The sequence below is a fragment of the Lathamus discolor genome, chromosome 3 (assembly GCF_037157495.1).
Source record: "Lathamus discolor isolate bLatDis1 chromosome 3, bLatDis1.hap1, whole genome shotgun sequence".
NCBI lineage: Eukaryota > Metazoa > Chordata > Aves > Psittaciformes > Psittacidae > Lathamus > Lathamus discolor.
The window spans coordinates 87,824,583-87,845,772 of NC_088886.1; the positions used below are offsets into that span (position 1 = coordinate 87,824,583).

At 45.7% G+C, this 21,190-nt stretch overlaps 1 protein-coding gene across 3 annotated transcripts in view; it reads right to left on the reverse strand.

Annotated features, from left to right (window-relative positions):
* Positions 1-3,379: 3,379 nt before the first annotated feature.
* MAP3K20 (mitogen-activated protein kinase kinase kinase 20) overlaps positions 3,380-21,190 on the reverse strand; it is a 91,604-nt gene continuing 73,793 nt past the window's right edge. For all 3 annotated transcript variants that reach the window (XM_065670359.1, XM_065670357.1, XM_065670358.1), the window contains 4 exons: positions 10,562-10,678; positions 8,940-9,014; positions 7,778-7,928; positions 3,380-4,366 (listed from right to left, as the gene is read on the reverse strand). In XM_065670359.1, coding sequence (XP_065526431.1) covers positions 3,687-4,366; positions 7,778-7,928; positions 8,940-9,014; positions 10,562-10,678 — 1,023 coding nt within the window. In that variant the 3' untranslated portion in view covers positions 3,380-3,686. The remainder of the gene's footprint in view (positions 4,367-7,777; positions 7,929-8,939; positions 9,015-10,561; positions 10,679-21,190) is intronic.

Consider the following 21,190-nt stretch of genomic DNA (forward strand, 5'->3'; position numbering starts at 1 on the left):
CATTGCAGGCAGGTCTGCAGCACTGGCTGGCCAGGTTCCACAGTCATTCCATCCCACCCAGTCAGTATGACCATATCCCCCCCAGCACACTGAGGCAGCAGCGACAGGCTGGAACCTGGCAGACATTCCTCAGTGAAAAGGGGTCAGCCAGCCATCCCATCTCCCATCTCTGACCATTGCTTCTGTTTATCTCCCTGGGAAGTGCAACACAGTACAGGCATAACATTTCAGCATGTCCTTTGAAATCAATATGAGCCAAAGCAACAACCAGAAATGTTGCGAGAGATTACAGTCCTGTCCAAATCAGACACTGAGCTGGATGAAATTCCTGGCCAGGCCATAAAAAGCAGCCTCTTCAGCTCTGCTGCCCTGGGATGGATTGGGAATCTGCTCATGTCCCACAGGGTTAGGGTGAGGAACAGCCTGGGGTTGTTTATGATTTTGTGGCCCCTTGGATTCTCCACTGGGCTGTCACCTCTGCAACAGTCATCCTTCTGTGCAAAGGCTGCATGGGAAAAGGAAAGGCTTGTGTGAGGGGTTGAGCTGGGAGATGGATTATTCATGCATCTCTAATTCCTCTTGTTTATTCCCCATACGACAGGCATTTGTATAGAGCCGTATGAGCTGAGCTCCAAATAAAGCCGACTCATTAGCTGGAGTGGCTGAAATAGCTCTGCATCACTCCAAGCATTTATTATAGGTGTTGGCAACTGACTGGATCAATGCCCCTCTCCCCCAGTGCATCTAGTTTGAAGCTGCCTTGACCAGCCTGACAAATCTCCTAATAAAGCAGCTCTTGCCCTTGTCAGACCAGCTCCACCAACCTCCAGTAGACCTGGCCTCCCAAACTGAGTCCCATGTTCTAAATACCCAACCCCCTGACTATGGCACTACCGTTCTAACCATTTATTAACCTGGCAAATCCGCCTAGCCTTTTTAAGGTCCTCCCCTTTGACCCAGGGGATCAATGAAAAAACTGAGCTCCAGAGCCCCTAACCACCACTCCCAGGGCTCTGTAGTCTTCTTAATGATTCCCAGGCTACTGCTGTCAATATCACTAGCACCCATGTGGATCACTAGAAGTGGGTAATAGTCCGTGGGACTTACTAGAGCAGGCAGCCCCTCTGCAGCATCCCTGATCTGAGCCCCTGGTAGGCAACACTCCTCCCTTGAGAGTGGGTCAGGCTGCCAGATGGGTGCCTCTGTGCCCTTCAGAATAGAGTCCCCTACTACCGTGACCCACCACTTTCTCCTGGCAGCACCAGCAGTGATCCTTATTACTGGTGCATCAGCCCGTTGTTCGCATGGTGCAGCCTGTGGGTCCTCGTTAGCCCCCTGCAGAACTGCAAAGTGGTTCTGGGTGGGGACAACAGATTTAGGAGGAAACCCCTTGCTTTTAACTGTCTTCTTCCTCCTTTTTTTGTTACTAGTTCCCAGCTTCCTGCATTAACACCCTCCTCCTTTCCTGTACCTTCTGTGGTGGACACTTGAGGCCCCTGCACAGTTTGGGCCTGGAGCAAGCAGTCCTGCTTGCTCTCAGCTTCCCTGACATCTTGCAGCCTATTGACAGCACCCCGCAGCTCAGCCCCTGCTGCAGGAGTACCTCCACCGAGTGCAGCCCTGCCCATTGTGCACCTTCGCCTCAAGAGACCGGTGCAGGCACGTTCTGCATCCCCAGCTCTGCGCTGCAGCCTCCCCTCTCATCGCCTCTATCGTCTGCCGGCGCTGCCACCGCCGGGACGGCCAGAGCCGAGCTCCCAGACCGTGCCCTGGCTGCCTGGGGCGGGTTACCCCCGCTCACGGCGGTGCCGTCCCTCCCGGCGCCGCCCCGGTGTCAGCAGAGCCCTTCAAAAGCCCTTCAAAACTTGCAGCTTCGGTCTGGGATCTGCACAGACCCAACGGCGAAAGAAGGATTTCACTTCCGAGGTGCGTACCCACACCTCAGTAACACAGGCTCGTCTCTAGCAAGTGCCTGTCAGCTGGTACCCTCCAGCCCGTTTTGGTCACGGCGAGAAACGGTAGGGAAGGATTCCCAACCTAGGCAAAATATCAGTCTCCCGTGAAGTTGTGACAGAGAAACATCCAGTAGTTGCTTGTCTCCGCCCCATTCACTTCCAGGTAAAGTGTCTTGCTATTGTTTTTGCTCTTACCTGTTGTCAGAGGAAAAGGTACTTAAATGACAGAGACACAGTTCCTGATACCTGGTACCCACTGTGTCTTGTTCCCCTGGTTTTTGTGGACCTCGTCCTGAATTAATGAAATGGGAATCCCAGTTCACTCTGGTAGGTACTGGGAAACTCACCATGGGGCTCAGCCCCCACTGGGGCTGGTGGGAGTCAGAGGGAGCAGAGCTGCATGTGCACCCAGGAGCAGCCTTTGTGTGGAGCAGGGAATTTGTGTCCCTTAGAACATCCAGTGCCGGGGCTGCGGTGATGGGCGTAACTGAGGGGTGGACGCACCAGCATCGCTCACCACTGTGTGCCAGCAAGCACTGCTTGGTGTGGATGGTATGTAGCACCTTGTTCAAAGGCATCTCTAATTTACAGTTTCTTGGCTTTCAGTGGGTACCATGTGTTGCTTTGGGTTCAGCTTCCTTTATCTGTTTCTTCTTTTTTTTTTTTTTTTTCTGCTACTTCTATCTTGGGAAACCCTAACTTTTTTTTTTTTTTTCTACACTTTTTATTTTTCCCTTTTTAATTGTGTGAAATCAACTTGGAGTGAAAAGGCCACAAAGAAACTTCTTGATGCCAAGTGAGTCTACAGCTGTGTCTTTGTTCTCGGTGGAGCTAAAGACCACATTAATCAGAAACTTTGCTGACCTTGTCTTTACTACCTGAAGACTGAAAGACAAAAGCGACACAGTCTGGCCGTATTAAAAAATTCAATTAAAAAATGCCTGCTGCCGAGGGATAAACATTATGGTGGGCCTTAGTCAGGTTCAGTGTAACTGTGATAAAGGCAATGCCTTTTTCTCCCTCTGTTTTTACTTTTCCCCCCAGAGAGAATAAAACCTCACTTCTGTTTCTCCTTCTGGTTATGACAACTGTGTATATGACAAAGTGTGCTCAGTGGTGTCGTGTAGCTGGTGTTGGGGCTTTTAGTAAAGAGCAAGGTGACAAATTCCTGAGAGGGGATGGCAAGCTGGAAGTCCAGAAGAGAAGCTATTGGAGTGGACCTGAATAGAAATAACCCTTTGTTACTGTATTTTCAGACTACACTGATCTGATAACTTACCACCTCTTCTTATAGCCCTGATAGAAGCAGACTGAACAAGGGTGAGGAGACCCCACTTGGAGCCTGACTCACCTTCTGGAGACATAAGCGAGGTGAGGGGAGAGGTAGCAGCACAACTCCTTCCCTAAGGATGAAATGGAGAGCCTTTCATTATGGCACCCAGCTGTGCCTTACTGATTTTTATTATTGACATGTTAAGCAAAACAGTGGATATCCAGTCACCTGAGAATGAGCAGCCAAATGCAGGGGAGAAAATCAAGTGAAATCCCTTGTCGCTGACCGTGACAGGAGGAGAGGCAGGCATCTCTCCCCTTCTGCTGGCAGGCACTGGGCCGCACTGGGCCACACTGGCCAGCAAGGAAGGTGGTGTCCTGGCTTCGATGCGACAAATTAAATAGCGTGTATCTTCTCTAGGTTGAACATTCAGTTAAATAAAGGGGCAAATTCCTTCCTTAGAACGTCCTCCTGCCCCGCCAGCCCCCCCGGGGCCTCTCCTTCCCTGGCTTGCTGGCAGTCTGCTTGTTGGACTTCTTTGCATGCTGCACCTTTATCCACCCTCCCTCACTGACTCTGCTCTCCCCTTCGCCCCTCCTGGGCTCGCTTTCATCCTGTGGGGGCATGCCTGGGATGGCCTTGGGCTGGGGAGAGCTGCGGGAGTACCTCCGCTGTTGGGAGGACTGGGGGGTTGCTGGTGAGGAAGTCCGGCAGGCTCTTCCTGGGAGCTGTGGGGGCACCGGGGAGCTGGTCCCACTGCGCCGCCCGTCCGAGGAGCTGCGGGAGTTAGCACCGTGTGAGGTGTTTCTGCCTTTGCTGACAGACCTGTCCCTCTCCGAAGGGGTGTCGGAGGCTGTGCTGGAGGTGCTGCTGCCTTTCGAGTTCAGGTGCAGATTCGAGAGGTTTCTCATCAGACTGTTCGAAAGGGGAGAGGAGTTTCTAGAGTGGCTGATGGACGTGAACTGGTAACAGACAGGACCGCGCGTCCTCCTTACGGCAGCAGCGTAGGAGTCCTGGCTGCGAAGGTAGGGCAGGTAGTGGGTGACAGTGGTTGGGCTGTGGGGGTGGCCATGCTGATGAGAAATGGCTTTCGCTATTTGGTGCATCCGCAGCGTCTGCATCCACTGGCTGTCGATGCCTGGCGGGGAAAAGGAAACAGTCAGCTTTCTGTGAACGTCAGTGAACTGCTCTCTGGTTTACCCAAGGTGTGAGGTTAGGTACCAGGGTTTCTTTCAGAAGAACCTCAACATACCTCAAACCACCCTTACCCTCCCAGCCATGCAGCAAATAGTCCTAGTTTTCAGTACATTCAATGTTATGGTTGAACATAATGTTAGACTTTTAATGTAGTAAAAGGAGGACAAAGGGTAATGCTTTTAAACTGAAAGAGGGTAGATTTAGATTAAACGTTAGGAAGAACCACTGTGGGGGTTGCTAGACACTGGAATATGTTGTCTAGGGAAGTTGTGGATGCCCCATCCCTGGAAATGTTCAAGGCCAGATTGGATGGGGATTTGAGCAATCTGGTCTCATGGAAGGTGTTCCTGTCCATGGCAGGGAGTTGGAACTAGATGATCTTTAACGTCCCTTGCAACACAAACCATTCAATGATTCTACGGTTTAAAATAATAAGTGTAGCAAGTGATACAAATATTTCTGATGCCAGTGTAGATTACAAAGCTTAAACTAGAAGACACTGAACCATCTATTTGGCTGTTCAGGTAGGTTTCCACACTCAGGTGCCTCCGTGTTTTTAACGCAAGCTGGTTTTATACATTTACTGTGATGCTCCTGGCAGCCTCGGCAGATTTCTCTGCAGCTTTCATTGCAAAGGAGCCTGGAGATCACCGCAGAGTGGAGAGTACACCATGGAGTGGGTACTACAAGGTGCCAGCACTGTTGCAGTATCACCCTCTACCTGCGTCTCTTGCAGCAGTCACTGTCAAGCCATTTGTTAACTGAGGACAGATAGAGGCAGTGAAGACCCTCAGTGCAAATCCCTCATGCAGCAGCCACACTGACCTCCTCACACTACTTTCTCTTCAAACTGCTACACACCACAACAACCAGAGCCACTTCAGTTGTTATTATTACTATAAACTCAGAATTCAATCTACTTTGCATGCTCCAGATACTGAGTCTGAGCCGCAGCTATGTCACAGTGGCTTCACACAGAAAATCAGCTGGCTTCAGCCAGGATAGCTTAGACAGTGCTTAACTGTGAGCAACTCAGGGCATTACAGTTTCCTCACACCTACTGTCACAGCCTTGGGGTCATAACAAAAGTTGTAGCTCTCAGAGATCACTGAAGTGCTTTTGAAAGTTAGTCCTGTGGTTTGCATGAAAGCCTACAGCAAATTCAGTAGTTGTAATTTTCCATTTGAACTTTGGAGACTGCCTGGTTTGCTGCTTTATGGGCAGAGCAGAGCCCAGGAATTCCTCTTATCTGAGGTCACAGCTCTGGCCAAAAAACATGGGGTGCTGCTTTGAAGATCTTGCTCTGGAGATTGCTCCTGTTCAGATGTAAGGGATGGTCTCCTCCATTCCTCCTTTCTCCAGACTTTGCTTCAATCCCAAGAGATTTAAATCACTTCAACTTAATATCAAATACGTCAAAAGGAAACTGTCTTTCCTGTGACACTGCCACACAGGTACCTCCAGCTGCACTGACAGATTAACCTCCTTTCATGGAAAGACAGATGGGAATTGCCTTCTCTGCTTCTTAACCTCCTTGAAAGTCAAGGTTTCCAAAGAAACATGCATGCTGAAATATACTTGCAAGACACCACCTCCTCTGCCGTTCCTCTGTGCCCTCCTACGAAGGCCATGGATATAAAACACAGACCTTATAAACCTAGAAGCAACAGGCTCATGACTTGAGTTTGGGTCTTTGTTTATTATCAGCTCTCAGGTGGCCACCAGGGCTGATGCTGTCCTGAAGGAAGGGCTCCCTTCAGTGCCTTCAAGCTGTTAATTCCCTGCTCCTTATGGCCAGCCATGGTCTCTAGTCCAGGGACCTCGCAGTGTGTCCTATGGTGCTGCCTCTCACCTTTCTTGGCCTGGGGGGCATCTTCCTTACATGAATTCTGAGTTACCAGCTGTCTACACTGAACAAAATGCTATATGTGGCAGTCCCCAGAGGTAGTACCTTCTCTGCTGGTTATTTTAGCCTCTTAGAAAGGTATTACCTGCACCTTTGTGCTTGGATTTGGTAGTGTTTTAAACCTGGGGAAGGTGGTCTGGTAAAGAAGACAGGACAAGAGGTTTGCTAGAGCTGAGGCATAACTTTCACACTGTTGAGTAACACATCTCCTCTGAACTGTGCCTATTTACCTGGGTACTGACAATATATTAGTGCCTTTGTATAACAGCTCCTTGTGCTCAAGCTCTCCCACTGCTCACCACAAAAGAATGAAAGCAGCTCAGTTTACTGTGGCAGAGCCAACCTATAGAGGTACAAGACCACAATTTGGTATGGCTGTATGGCTCATCACCCCGAAACTAGGATAACCTCCATCAACAGAGGTAATCTGCAGAGAAGATGTATCTTTCAGGACATGCTGTAGATCCCACCTGCATGACAAATCACAGCTGTGCTGCAAGTGGATCCCAATTGCTTAGGAGTAAGAGCAGCCATTTTAGATATGCTGAAAGCACTGGCTCCCAAAATTGTCAAAATAGCTGTGGAAAACTCCATTATTCCCAGCAGATAGAGAGTAGAGATGTGTGAGATTATCTTCCTTTCCAGCAGATGCCTTCCTGACATCCTGGCTGAGGAGCACATCTTCGCCCCAGGCTTTGCATACTTTCTGTGGGTGCTATAATTCCATATAAATCCTTTTGCTATGACTCCACAAAGTTGAGCATGCTCTTGTCTTGGTGAAGAGGGGTGAATTTGGAGGAGAATGTAAAATTTGCTGGCTGATACCCTGATGCAGCATCCCCAAGCAGACTTTAGAGAAAAGCAGGCCTGTCATTGTGGAAAAGCTACCATGGACATGTACATATACGCCAACAGAGTGGGGAAGAAGCCTGGACCATAGGCAGAAACGCCTCTCCCAGTGACCTGCTACTGGAGGGGATTGAAAGGTTGACCCAAAGCCAACCCAAGGAAGGGGCTGAAAAAGTGTCAGGATTTAAGGCTGCTTACTGTTGGAAGATGTGAAGCATTCAGAGTTTTGGAGCAAAAATATCTGAGCTCTGTCTGCTGTTGATGTGTAACTGCAAGTGATGACAGTAGGTGAAAGATATGTAGCTAATCACCATGGACTGCTTCTGGCATGCTTCCTATAGGAGCATACATGTCATCCCCCTTAAATCACACTGTGATATAGAATATGTTACTATCCAAAGTTTAGCTTTTAAGCTGAGTCAGGCATGCCACCGTGCTCCTGTACACATCTACGATGACATCACAGCGACCACCATGCCAGCTGATGCTGCAAGATGTGCACTGTTGTTGGAACAGAGCAATGGATTTGACTTTTTGTTGTTCTCCCCATATACACCTTGCCCATGTCAGCAATAAATTTCATGTGTACTGACTTACTTGAGTCAGATCGGCTCCGTGAATTCCCCTCTGAGTTCGGGAGTGAGGTGTGTATCATGAGCTGTACGGTCTCGACCTCGTCCTGTGCTTTCACCTTGCTCCAGCAGATAGATTGGATGTGCTTGGTGGATTTGGGGGCTCTAACGTCACTCTGCTCGGGAAGGACACAACATGCATGAGGACATAATGCACATGAGGACAGAACTCACTAAACTATCCCACAAGGGAACTTCCACTCGTGCCTGGGCGGCAGCAGCATTTTCCATATACAGTCTATTTTGCAAAACCACTTAGCCAGTTCTCAAGTATTTTTAGACTCTAGATAATTTTGGCTGGTATTTTGTGATTATGCTAAAAATGTGGTAGTGAATAACTTTCAATTCATGCACCATGTGGAGGAAAGATCTGAAGGCCTTCCTCTACAAACACAAAAATATATTTTACTGGTTATATTAATGTGAGTGTCATATGGGCAGTGCTTTCTGCTGGAAGAGGTGGGACTAAGCAGGTATTTTTGCAGGGGAACCTTCCACAAAAGCTTAGTGGAGTATCAAGCTCTTCAGTTTGCTGTTAAGGGCCTATGAATCCTGTGAGAAACTTCAGGCTGAAAGAAAACTACTGTTCTTCACTTCTGAGAGAGGCAAGCAAGGTCCTGTCTCTCCATCACTGCTTGAACCTTTGCTCAGGACAGAGCTGGAATCTCAATTATTAGCCTTCTTTTGACACACAGCATTGGTCTTTATAAACACTTCTGTAAGGAACTGCAAACTGTTTTTACAAAGGCTAATTTCTATCACATAAAATGGTCTTCTGGGTTTTATTTATCTTACTTTACTCATAAGTTCTTATTTTGTTTCTTCTCCTGTTGTTTCTCTGCTCTCCCAATCAGCACTTTATTGGAAAGGTAAAAACCAGTCTTTTCCAGTAATGCAAACAACACTGACCATTGCACTTCGAGCAAAAGAGGTTTTTGTCCTTGAGAAGAAGAGCAGTCTCTGTAAACTTCATTCATCTTTTGCTCTGAACTTTAGTTTTACGATTAATTACAGGCTGCTGAGACATGATTATAGGCTATAACAAAGCCAGAGGATGCTATTTCCACACCTCCCATGTAGGTTTTATCTTAGGTAAACAATTTTTCAGTTTGTTTCTTAGAGCTTACCTCGTATGTAACAACACATTCTACAGACTGGTGCTCTTCTATCCCCACAATCCATTTCTCCATTACAAACGGTGGCTGAAAAAAACATGGTGGGAGTTTTATAAGGTGCTTTTCATCTCCTGACTTGTTTCTGACACATCCCAAAGATATTTTCAGCATTTGCCTGTTTTTCATCCATTTCCATACTGTTAACATCAATACTTTTCTTAAAATCTTACGAGACAAGCAATATATTTTGGAATTATTTACCTCCTTTTTTTCCAAAAGCAAACTGAGAAGAGAATTCTCTAAATAACAGACAGTAGGTAAGACAGCATGGAATGTTTTCATGAGGGCACGAACCTTTTTCATTTTTGTGCATGTACAGGTTTTATTCTGCTAGACTTACAGAGGCCAGCAAGAACAAATATCTACAGATCCTTAGAGATATTTCCTCACAGGTATAAAAATGTTAAAGTATGTGAAAAGTTAATGTTATTGTAACTGGTTATTAGTTTATTTAACTTTAATCCTTTTTTTTTTTTTCTTTTAAAGGAAAAATTTAAAATGTCCAAGATGAAAATTAAACAGGAAATAATAATAATGGTAGTAATAGTAGTAATAGTAATAATAGTAGTAATAATAATATCACAAGTGCTGTTCCAAAAGTCACTAACTATAAAAACAGTATTAGCACGAATTAAATACGAAAATCCTTTTTTTGCCTCTCATACTCTCGTATCACATTTTCCTTAAAATTCTGACTGTAGATGATGTGATTTTCAGATTTTCTTGTAGGAAAAAATAAACAAAGGTTCCCCCCAAATTTAGCCAAAATATTCAGAGTTAAAAGCATTCAGGAGTTTGGGGGGTTTTGTCAGTGCGCATTAGAGCAGCATTCTAATTGGCAATCAAGCTGTATATTTTTCCATTTAGAAATTTATTTTGTGAGCTATTATCAAGTGGAGCATATTAATAAGAACAGACAATTAAAATAACAGCAAACAGAATGCCCTCTGCATTAACAAAGCCTCTGTTGCTTACGGTAAAAGCAGTCCAAATGCTGGCTGGTAACTATTTGCAGGCAGGTTCTGAAATAAGGTAAAATGCCCAGTGACGCTGAATTGCAGATGTTCAGTGCTGCACTGTCTGCTGAGGGGTTTCAGTCTTTGCAGCCCATCGTTGCGTGACAGAGGGAGTTTTAGAACGATGTTAAAGTTCTAAACCCATATTCAAAAAAAAAGAAAAAAGAAAGGGGGGGACGACACCCAAACCCAGACAAATCACATGAAGTTTCAACCTAGAACATTTAAATCAGTTTCTTCTCTTGAAAACGAAAGTAATTTTTTGAACATTCTTTTCTTTAAAAGGGATAATAAATTCAGAGGATATAACATGGAATTAAAAGAAGAAAATATAAATTAGTTCCTTCCCTTATTTTTCTATTGTTAACATTATTGTCAGCTTAAAAGAGAACCAAAATACCTAACTCCTATTATGATACAAATCTGTTTAAAATGTGCATTTTATTTAAAAGCTGTCAAGAGACTGAGCTTCCGCAAGCACAAAAGTCGACTGCTGTGGTATTTTAATGTCTTTGTTTGAGATCTGTGAATTTGTGAAAGCTTTAAGGCTGTAAATACCTTTGTCATCTTTAAAATCTCTACATCAGGTAGGTTAGTGTTGAATGTCACATCTTTTATGTAGGTTATTGCAATTTCATCCCCGTCCATCTCCATGTACATTTTCCATTTACAATCCTATGAATAATAAAGAAAGAAAGCTGGATTGTTAGAATACAAATAAAAAAAACCCAGCAAAAGGAAACAAAACTGAAAGCCAAAACAACCCAAAACCCAATCCTCAGCCTAAAAAAAGCTAATCCTGTGGGGAAAAAAATAACCCAGTGAGAGAGATAAGAAACATATACATATTTTAGGATATGCATATTTTCCTAAACATGTTGATAGTAGAAAAAGTGTTGATAATAGAAAGCCCATGGGTTCTCTTGCTCACTCTTCTCTTAGCTCGCCTTGGAAGACAGTTGCCACACTGACAGGTCTGAATGTCTTTAGAGGTATGGATCCCCTGAGGGGTCCCAGGTGTTAGGTTCACCCATCCGGATGGAGCTCTGGACACCCGCACATTGGTGGGGGCACAGGGCAGTGGTGGGAGCCGCCACTCGTGGTCACAGCCAGTGCCAGCAGCCAGACCTAAGGACATCTTCACAGTGAACCCGGGAACAAATGAACCAGAGAGTCAAGGAAACTCTTAAGACAGTCACTCAAATAATAGGCAAGAGGATGCTCAATTATTTCAGATACTAAGTGCGAGCACTGAGCACCCTCAGCTTCTGCTCACCTCCAGCTGCACTATTAATTATAAGCAAGCTCAGTTTAGAAAATAATCATAGTGACTCTAATAAACCAAAGCAATGAAAACTATCCTTAAATCATCCCAGGAGCTGAACATGGGGCCAACACTGAACACTTTGCACAGGTATGAGCCTGCAAAAGCTGACGGCTCTGGCAGCATCCTGCAGGACATCCCTTGGGGGCTCTGACTGCTGGGACTGGGATTCATGCTTCTTGCCAGGGAGGCTCCCACTGGGGGCTGGAGACAACCCGTCCATGGTTCAAACCAGCCAACATTTGCTGGTGTGTCTGGGGATTAGATCCTGTGAAGTGCACTGAGCTCCTCCAAAAGTCAGTACCCTGAGGGACAACAGGGCTGCAGTGAAGCAGTCTCCATGTCTGTGCAGGTGGGAGGGGATGTGCCCTTCACGGAGACAGGAGCTCCTCAAGGCATGCCAGGGGCTCAGGAGGGTCTGTGCCCACTGTGTACCGCTGGCTGGGCAGGTCAGGTGTCAGTGATTGCGGGAGGCAGTCCTCTCCCCTGCTCTGCTCAGAAAATGCAACAACTGTCAATGGGGAGGGACACAGATGGCCGCCTACGGCCAAGGGCTTGCGTAAGCAGCTATTTGCACACACAAATGTACAGCAGCCTAAAAAGTATCCGTTCGCACATGCGATTATCTGCTGGTGTTTGCACGTGCATCTCTCATAAATGTAACGTAGGAGCTCAGCCCTCAGAAGTCGCAAAGCTTTCAATCAGGCATTGAATTGGCAATTCTAAGATAAAAGAAAACTGGAGCATAATCACTTCCGAACCGCGACAACAGATTATGCTTATGAAAGCATTTGGCCCTGTGTGTCCATCTGTCCCCATTGAAAGCTTCCATGTTTTACAAGCAGAGTGGACGTATGAGTTGGGTTTTGCATTGCACCAGCGCAAGTCTGAGTGATGGGAACTGCGGTCCAGCGGCCAGAGCACCAGACCAAGACTCGGAGGCACTGAGTTCAGTTTCCTGTTCTGCCACTGAATTCTTGTGAAGCCTGGTAAGGTGCTGAAGTTGCCCTGTGCCTCTGTTTCCTGTATCTGTTTGCAAGATCTTTTTCTGTGCTCCTTTTTCAGGTTGTGAGCTAACCCAGGGTTACGCCTGCCTCTTCCCAGGTAGGTACATCATGATGCACTGGCCCTGACATCATCTGGGAACTGTAACTGAACGGCAACAGCGAAGCATGCTGTCTGTGACTCCTCCTTGCCTCTCAAACTGTGCTCCTCTCCCTGCCCACACCGTCCTCGTTGCCAGAATTTTGCAGGACTTCCTAAATTCACGCTACTTGGATTCCCCACTGCAGATCGAACCCAAGGCTAGAGACAAGATGCTTGATGACATTTGTTAAGTTTTATAAAAACACCTGAGCCAAGGAAATAACAAAGCACTGACATAACATACTATCCTCCAATTAATTCAGCACATATCCTGTCATGAGGCCCGTGCCACGCGCCCGAGAGCTTGAGCCGCACCTTGTGCCAGTGCTTCTGTGCCTTTACAACTCAGAATTTTGTGCTGTTCACTCACATCTCCATACAGACCCGATCTGACAGACCTGAGCTCGTTTTAATAAACCACATAAATAGAGCGACCAACTCTAAAGAAAAGGCTGGCAAGCTGTGTAAACCCTGGGTCTGGCAGGCGGTGGGCACCTGCCAGCGCCCGGCCCCTCTCCGGATGTGCCGCGCATGCAGGAGCCCTCTCCGTGCAGTAACGAATCAGGCTGCCCCACGCAGCTGTGGATGCAGGAGCCTTGCACAAACACCGCCTTCCCCAGCTCCGAACTGCAGCTTCAGAGACAGAAATGCACTCTCCCGTCCCTCAAATCCAGCCCCCAAACCTCCGGTCCTCCTCGGAGTCTTCTCCAGCCTCACCATACAGATACCAAAAGGGCAAGTTACCACACTAAGCATAACCTGTCTGCTCACTCAAAAACACGTCAGGTTTTCATTTTGTATTATTGTAAAATCATCGGTGGAAAGGGGAAAGAAAGAGGGAGAGAGAAAAACAGGGAAATAAAGAGGGGAGAGAAAGGGGGAGAGTCTGGGATAAAGAATACAAAAGACAGAGAGAAGGAAGGAAGGAAAAGGAAGAAGACAGCAGCTAGGTGACTTCAGAATCAAGTCACTTGGAAAATATCTGTGATATATCTAAGATAAAGAGGTGGCTACTCCTCTTACAAACTTGGTAACCATTTTGTTAATCCCACAGCAGGTACTGCAAGATCGGTGTGCTGCAAAGAGACTTATTTTCCTGTTTTTCAGTCGAGTTCTAGGTTCTTATTTAGCAGTGAACAGGAGAGAGATGCGCAGTCACGCAAAAATTTGGCTAGAATAACCAAGTATACAAATTCCAGTTCTTTGATGAATTAGAGCTGTAAGATTTCCTGAATTGAAACTACATTTAGTGCCAGATGTATGTGGGGAAATAATCTGGAAATGGCTCATTCAAAATGCCTGGTTGATAAATACACTTACACGAGTCCTTCGAAGAGATTTCCCTGGACATCTTGTAATTCAACAATTAAACTATCTCTCAGTATTTACCTGCTGGAATTTGATGTAAATAAAGAATTTCAAGTTTTTGTTTCTAAAAACAATGCCTAGTTTCAGACCTGAGAAACACGACCAGCAAAACTTTGTGTGAAAACCGTTTCCGAATAACCCTTTGACAAAGCCAATAAATCAGCAGCCTCTGCAAATGATTGTAGAACAAAAAAAAGCACAAATCACACACAGGTATTTGGAACCACTTCTCCTCAGCTTCTGAACAGAAAATAAGAACACTTTAAAAATTAAGCCTCCAGCTTACTGTGGTGACAATACTTCTTTAACCCCGTATGCGCTAAGGTCTGCAGCAAAAACCAACAGGGGAATGAAAAAGACCAGGCACAGGCTTTAAACAACAAACATGCCTCCTGCAGCAACAGCATCCAACTCTCACTGGGGAGACACCTCATTTTTCCAGGAGGCCCAAATCCAGGATTTGTTTCAAAATCAGTGGTTGCAAGAAACTTCTTTTTTTGTTCGTTTGGCTGGTTTTAGGACTGAAGAAAAAAAAGAAGCCACGGCATTGTAGCAGGCAACTGGCTATTAGAAATAAAGTAGGATGTAATGCGAGATGAAACAAATATGAAAAAAACGTTGGTCATGCTGGTACTAAAAGTAGTAGCATGTTGATGATTTAGGTCCCCAGAAGCTCCTTTACATTCTTAGCTATTATCTATCTCAGCTGCTGAAACCTGCTGTTATAAAGGCATTAGAGTTGAACATCTAGTGACAGCACTTGGGTTATTTATCATTATGTATCACCCTGCTACACTATATTTTATTATTCTGGATTTAAAGGAAGATAACACAATTATGGTTAATTTGCTTCTCTTCTTTATATATATAGTGTCATGACCCACCGCAGCTTTGTCCCATGAGATATTTTTAACCAAAAAGAAATCCACAAGAAACTCTCCCTAAAAATTCCATTAATAACCTCTTGTAGCGTGTATAGGTTGCAGGGTCTGGAACTAAGAATGTTTTAATCTCTTCAGCAAAACAATGTCTCATAATGATGTACAGGACTATTGCTGCACTGATGAAGAATCATACATAATTCAGCACCTTTCACTTGGCACCACTGTGATATCCTCATTAGCAGTGGCTCACAGTGGCTGTCAGATGGTGTCCATGCGAATGCAGGCATTATATTGTCTTTGAGATGTGCAGCTGCTTCCATGACACTGCCAGTATATAAAAACATGACGCCAGTTTGTTTTATTTAGTGCTAAACCTTCCAGTTTGTAAAAACAAGGCTGACACAGAGCCTGACATGAGGCAGTGAAAATAATTAGCTCTCATTTTCTCAGCCTCCTATTTCCTTCTCCCCGCTGTGTTCTCTTTCCACTAAACCACCACATGTCAGTCGAAATGGGAGGCAATTAGTGGGCTCATTTCAGTCCCCACAACTGTGCTGAAAAGAAAGTATTTATGATGGCACAATGAACAGCTGAAAGATTAAATAACATTTGCCTTTTGAAAAGAAAATGACTTCTAGCTAAATGGGCAATTTTTGATTATTCTCAAACAAGCTTAGAGTAGTTGGTTTTTAAAATACAAGAAAGGAAAATGAGTCATTTTTAGGTGAAAGAATCAAATAAAACTTGACACAGTAATGCAAATAACTGATGTTTTATTGCAAAATATGTAAATGTGTTATACCCTTAACAATGGCTGGTGTCTCAGGTCAGGGCAGGCTGTTGCCAGCCAGACTCCAGCAAGAGAAGGTGGCTCCACTGCCGGTTTTATTTCAGCTGTGCAGGCAGAAAAAAACAGGGGTGGGGGGGAGGCCTTCGAGAGAGATGGTCTTAGAGCACACAGAAACAAAGCAAGTGAAAGATATATTTATGTTATCAGTTGCCTGGGTGCCTCCTCCGAAAGCCAGAGCCCTTACACCTCCATAAGACAGCAGGCATCGGCTGGCTGCAGCTTCGCCTGGAGAAGCAGGAGGCCTTTCCAACAGCTATACAGACCACCCAGTGGTTCGAAAAATGTCTGTCCCTGTCCCCTTACAGCACCTTTCTTTAACATCCAGTGCTGTGAAGATCTGTGCTGCCACAGAGGGCAATGTAATGGTAAGTACTGCGTGCTGCTACATGCTGGGGACTGGTACCCTGAGAAGAACAGGTTGCAGCACCCAGGACAGACAGCTCTGCCATAACAGTGGTCCTGAGCCTTGCCACAGTGTTTGCCAAAGCTGCCCTTGCCATGTGGTCAGGAGCGAACAGGGACTGCTGTGGTCTCAGGCATCATCATCCACACAAGCATCCTGCTTGTGGCAGTGGGACTGTAAAGGTGGAAGCATGAAAAACACAAGACCCTTGCCTAAGGGCTGTGTGGGTGCCCTCCCATGCTGTCTGAGCCAGCCCTGTCCTCCAGTGGCATTCATGGACCACTTGTGGGAACAACATGCGGGAGCCCTGCAGGCACCATGTGCCACCGAGCGATGTGGCCCGTGGTGAGGAGCCATGTGGAGGCTACGGCTCACGCACAGGGGCTTACATGATGTCAGCCATGGGAACAAGGGTGGCAGGAGTTTGGGATGGCAGGGATGCTGCACGTGTCCTGCGCTTACCAGGGACAAAGGCTCTGCTTCCAGGCTTTTGTCTAGAGAGGACATGCCAAGCCTACAGACCATTGGGAACTGGTCTGTGCTTTTGCAGACGTGTCTGTGAACAAGGCTGTATGTGTGAGAGACAACGTGTGGAAGGCAGCAAGTTAATTCAGAGTGGCCAAGGTATAAAAATAAAGCTTGAGATTAAAATTCTAGAAAATCAAGTGAGCAAATTAATAGCAGAAAAGACTGCATGACTCTTCAGGATTATGGAATCATTGCTGATGTGAATCCCTGGCTCAGCACTGCCTACACAAGGATTTTGAAAGGTGTTGGTTTGAGTTTGACCTCAGTCACATATGGATGCTACAGATAGAGCAATTCCAGTGGAGGTAATAGAGTTATACCAGCTCCACCTCATGTAAAAACAATACATGGTCCAAAAAAGCCTCTGAAAGAAAATACAAGGCACTCAGATCACCTGCACTGAACTTCTAACACCCTACCAGTTCTTAATGGTGCTGGTTTTATCTAAACGTGGCTGGTTTATTTTACAGGTTAGGTTTTTGTGGGGCTTTTTTTTTTCCTCCTTAACAAAGTATTCACCCATTTACTGATTAGTTATTAGAATAGGAACGAATCTATGAAAATGGCACACAAGCACAGCTACTCTGATTCTTGCATTAACTATTAGCCTTTAGTAGTGAAAGCATTGTGCTTTGAGATGTAATTAAAGAGAGAGGCTTCAGAAGATGAGGTTTTGAGATAAGGTTAAATAACCCCACGTTAGAAAGTCAAGGTACTTGCCTGTATCATGCAAAGGAAGGGTCAGATAAATCCAATTCCTCTGCCAGCTTTACTTGCTGAAGTGGGGTGAAGCACCTACAGAGCATGGGGAGTGTGTACAACTGGAAAACTATGTATAAAACCAGGATCTTCAGTTCTATACTTCAGCCCTTGCTTTATTTTTTTGCCACATTCATAATGTGAGGAGTACCTCACACAGCAAATTAAACTGGCGATGTTACATCGTGTCTGTCTGAACTATGCATTAAGAAAGGAAAGAGGGTTTATGAGTGCTGATGTAGTGGCAGGGTGGAGAGGAAGAAACAGCAGAAGTGGTCTCAAAGCACTTGTGAACTGCATTCCAGTTACAACTGCTATTTCAGTACTGTTCTGTCTGGGGCTGCCACCATTTTGCCAGCCCAGGTTTTTCCACATGTAGAGTCGGTCACAACGTCTCTCTAAAGTAGGCTTAATATTACAGTCACTTTTGCACTACACATTCAAATAACAGAATTAAAATATATCCCAGTTTGGATATGCAAGGCTAGAAAATAGTTCACACAGTTAGCAGGTGGTTTTGAAGAAGCTCTGCTCCTTACCTTGTGAAATGGAAGGAGAGTTAACTGGGGGAATATAAGGCAAAATGGTGAGCCAACTTCAAGGCTTTGTGTTCGGATATAGGTCAGATTGTGCCACACGCGGTAAAAATTGAAAACATTCAAAGGCATGGTGAAATCTGCCCTTTTGAGGACCAAAACTAAAGAATGCATCAACAGGAGACAAAAAGACTGTGAACCATCCTTCTTAAGAGGTTGGGTGATTCATCAGTGTGGAGCCGACACAGCTCAGACACCTTGCCCTGATTGGGAAATTTTAATGAGCCACCTAGGATGAGAAAGCCATTGAAAATTCCCTCTGCAGTTCTGCGAACCAGCTCAAGCCACAATTGCCAGGGTTTGTTTTTTTACCCTCTTTGGTATCTTGGAGTTAATTGGTGTGTGTGTGTCCCCTTTTTTTTTCCCAATTTGTGGAAGAAATTCATATACAGTGTCTAAATCATATCACCTTTCAGCTCAGTGGGAATTGTGTACAGAAAGGTCATTAAAAGGAAGTGAATGGAAGTAACCACATAACTCGAACTACAAGAGTTGGAAAGAAACCTCTAAAAACCAGGTTAGCTTTGCAGCGCTCACTCCTGATGCATTCAGAGAGCACAAAGGTCAACTGAGCTTTCCTAGCCTCCAAAGATAAAGCAAAAAGGGAAGGCAACAGTAATGAAATGACTGCATCTGTCACCTGGTGGAAACCAACATCATCCCACTAGAAGATGCAGTTTAAATTAGATAACAAATCTGAGGCTGGTAAAGGTGCGTACTAGGAAGTCCATGTTTCATTCAGCGTACAGGCACAGCTGAACATCCAAATGCCATCCTGAAGTATATTCATCAGGATGCTTGCTAAAAGGTGCTGCCATTCCAAAGGCCCTTATGTTTCTGTCTGCCTATAGGGAAGGTGCACTGCCTGTACTGACAGGGCTTGCTGCAGTGCCAGGGAGAGGACCCCTGTGCCCTGAGGAACCATCGTCACACCTGAGACCATGCTGTGCTCTGACCAGACAAACACATGTGAAGTAACCTGTACCCTCAAATGGTTCCTGGCCCTGGACCAGCCCATCCAGCACTGTTATGCCCTGTGGCACTGCAGTATGTCACACTGCATGCCGAGGCTGCACCCACACCAGAGCTTTAGCTCAGATCAGGAGCTGTGCTTTTGTCCCATGTATCCGTCCTGTCCCATGTTCTGGCAGAGCTGCCTTGGAGCGCATGGACAGGCTTGCTTCCAGGTGTGACTACTCCAAAAGATGCAGTACGATGACTAATGGGAACTGAACCCAGGAGACCAGTGCAGTGCCAGCCTGGGGTGAAACCTCCCTGCACGACCTGTTCCTCTGCCCATAACACTTGTGCTGTCCTGCACCAGCTCCCAGCTAAGCCTAATAGCCTCCCTTGATATATAGTGGTCTAGCAGTCTACACATCACCTGAGGAACACATGTTCTCAACTAGTAACCCAGATTTGTGCTTATTGCCTCTTTTTCCTCATGGCTAAAACAGGAGAAATGCTTCTTAGCAAGGCAGCCACTTATAGGGGCTGATTAGGGTAAAGTTCCTTTGAGAGATTTATTTTTAAACTGATGTAGGCTAGCTTTTTAGCTATAAAGATGGTGGAAGGTATGATCCCAAGTGCTTCTGCTGACCCAGTTTTACAGGAACAGGCACCACTCTTTTATAGAAATGGGACAGTAGAAGAAGTTTAAACCCTTCAATCCTGGTTTACCCAGTATCTCCAATTCATTCTGGAACAAATCTGGACAGCAGCCGCAGTTGGCTTAAAGCAGCCTCTAGGGGAGCTAGAAGATTGTATCCAGGGATTTTCAAAGAAGCAAGCTGGCCAAATTTTCTGTATTATATGTCCCGCACAGGTCTTTGTTAGTGCTATGTTTAATGCAGATTACCTTGCTCGTATTGGCCCTACCATCCTGCCCAAAAGCTCCGTCAGTCTACTCCTTCCAGTCCGCTTCTTTAAACTGGCTTAGCTGCAACGCCTTTCAAGGCAGGCAGGAGTTAATAATGAGCAGATCTCGGACAGAAGCTTCCAGACCAGACAAACTCAGGTGACAAAGTATGCATTCCCTGGAACGGCATCAGGAACACGGGTCCTGTGGTGGGGTGGGTGCCAGGGAAGGCATGCCTGGTATGCACCACAGCTGCGGAGGGAATGGCTGCCTTAGGAAGGGACCTGGCAGCACTCAGAGCAAAGAGGACCGAACAGGAGGTCATGGGGAAGGCAGAACCAATACAAAGCACTCTCAGCTGGCATGTCAGAAGCCTGCAAAGGTTATGTTGGCACCACTGAACTAGCCCTGTCCTTTCCTAACAATCCAGCTTCCCCGTAGACTGTCACACTGTCTCATTTGCAAAACTTGCCATCACATCTAAAATACCTGCTCGCCCTCAAACTTAGCAGGCGTTAATGCAACCTGAATTTCTGTCTAACACTCAGAGGTCTATTCTCTCCTCTTGCTCTTTCCTGGGGAGTTTGCCCACCTCCCTGCATTACAGTTCACAACCCATACTGGAAACGGAAGCGAGATACAAGCTATTTCATGGACTTTAGTTCCTTGAAGAGTTGCACATGGGGGAGAAAGATGCACACAGGGGAGAAAGATGCACACCTACAAAAGAGCAGCTGTACAGCATCATAAGCTACGTACATTCAAGAACACTGTTACAGACTAAGTAATTCACACAGTGATAAAGATTTTTCATAGGAAAAAAAAAAGTGCTTAGGATAAAAGAAACAAATGAAAAAGGGAAATCTCCAGACAAAAAGCAAAAAGCTTTTTCAAATTGATGAAATGATTTCAGTACGAGTCCAAGTTCCTACTAAGTACAAACCTAAATGCTTTCTCTGCAAGCACCACCAAGTACAGAAATCAAGAGACTTCTGCAAACAATATGCCCTGAAAGCAAAGCAGCCGGATAAGACAAGATGAAAGTCAGCCACCCACAAGTTTAGGGTGGACACACAATGCAGATTTGTCAAATACAAAAGGAAACAAATCCTGCTGTCACAACCCCTGACTCTAGCTCAGAAATGCTTTGCGCACCATTTCCACATAGATGATTAATTCTAAAACCCTTGAACTCGGAGTCCATGGCAGGCTGGATAAAGAAAACAAAAAGCATGGGACAAACCTCACTCTCAAGAAAAGACAACGTGGTGGAAAGGCTTTGCTGGAGCATCTGGAGTCGTCAATGCTCCCATTACACAGGGCGTAACGAGAGATCCTTGAACCGGCTCGGCTTGGAGCTGAGGTTTGATTAGGATGTGACATGCTGGTAATTGCCTTTTACCAGCCGCTGCACAGTATAGTTTTGCCATCTGCAATGTGCTGCACCTACCCCTCCCTCCTTCCCCAGAAC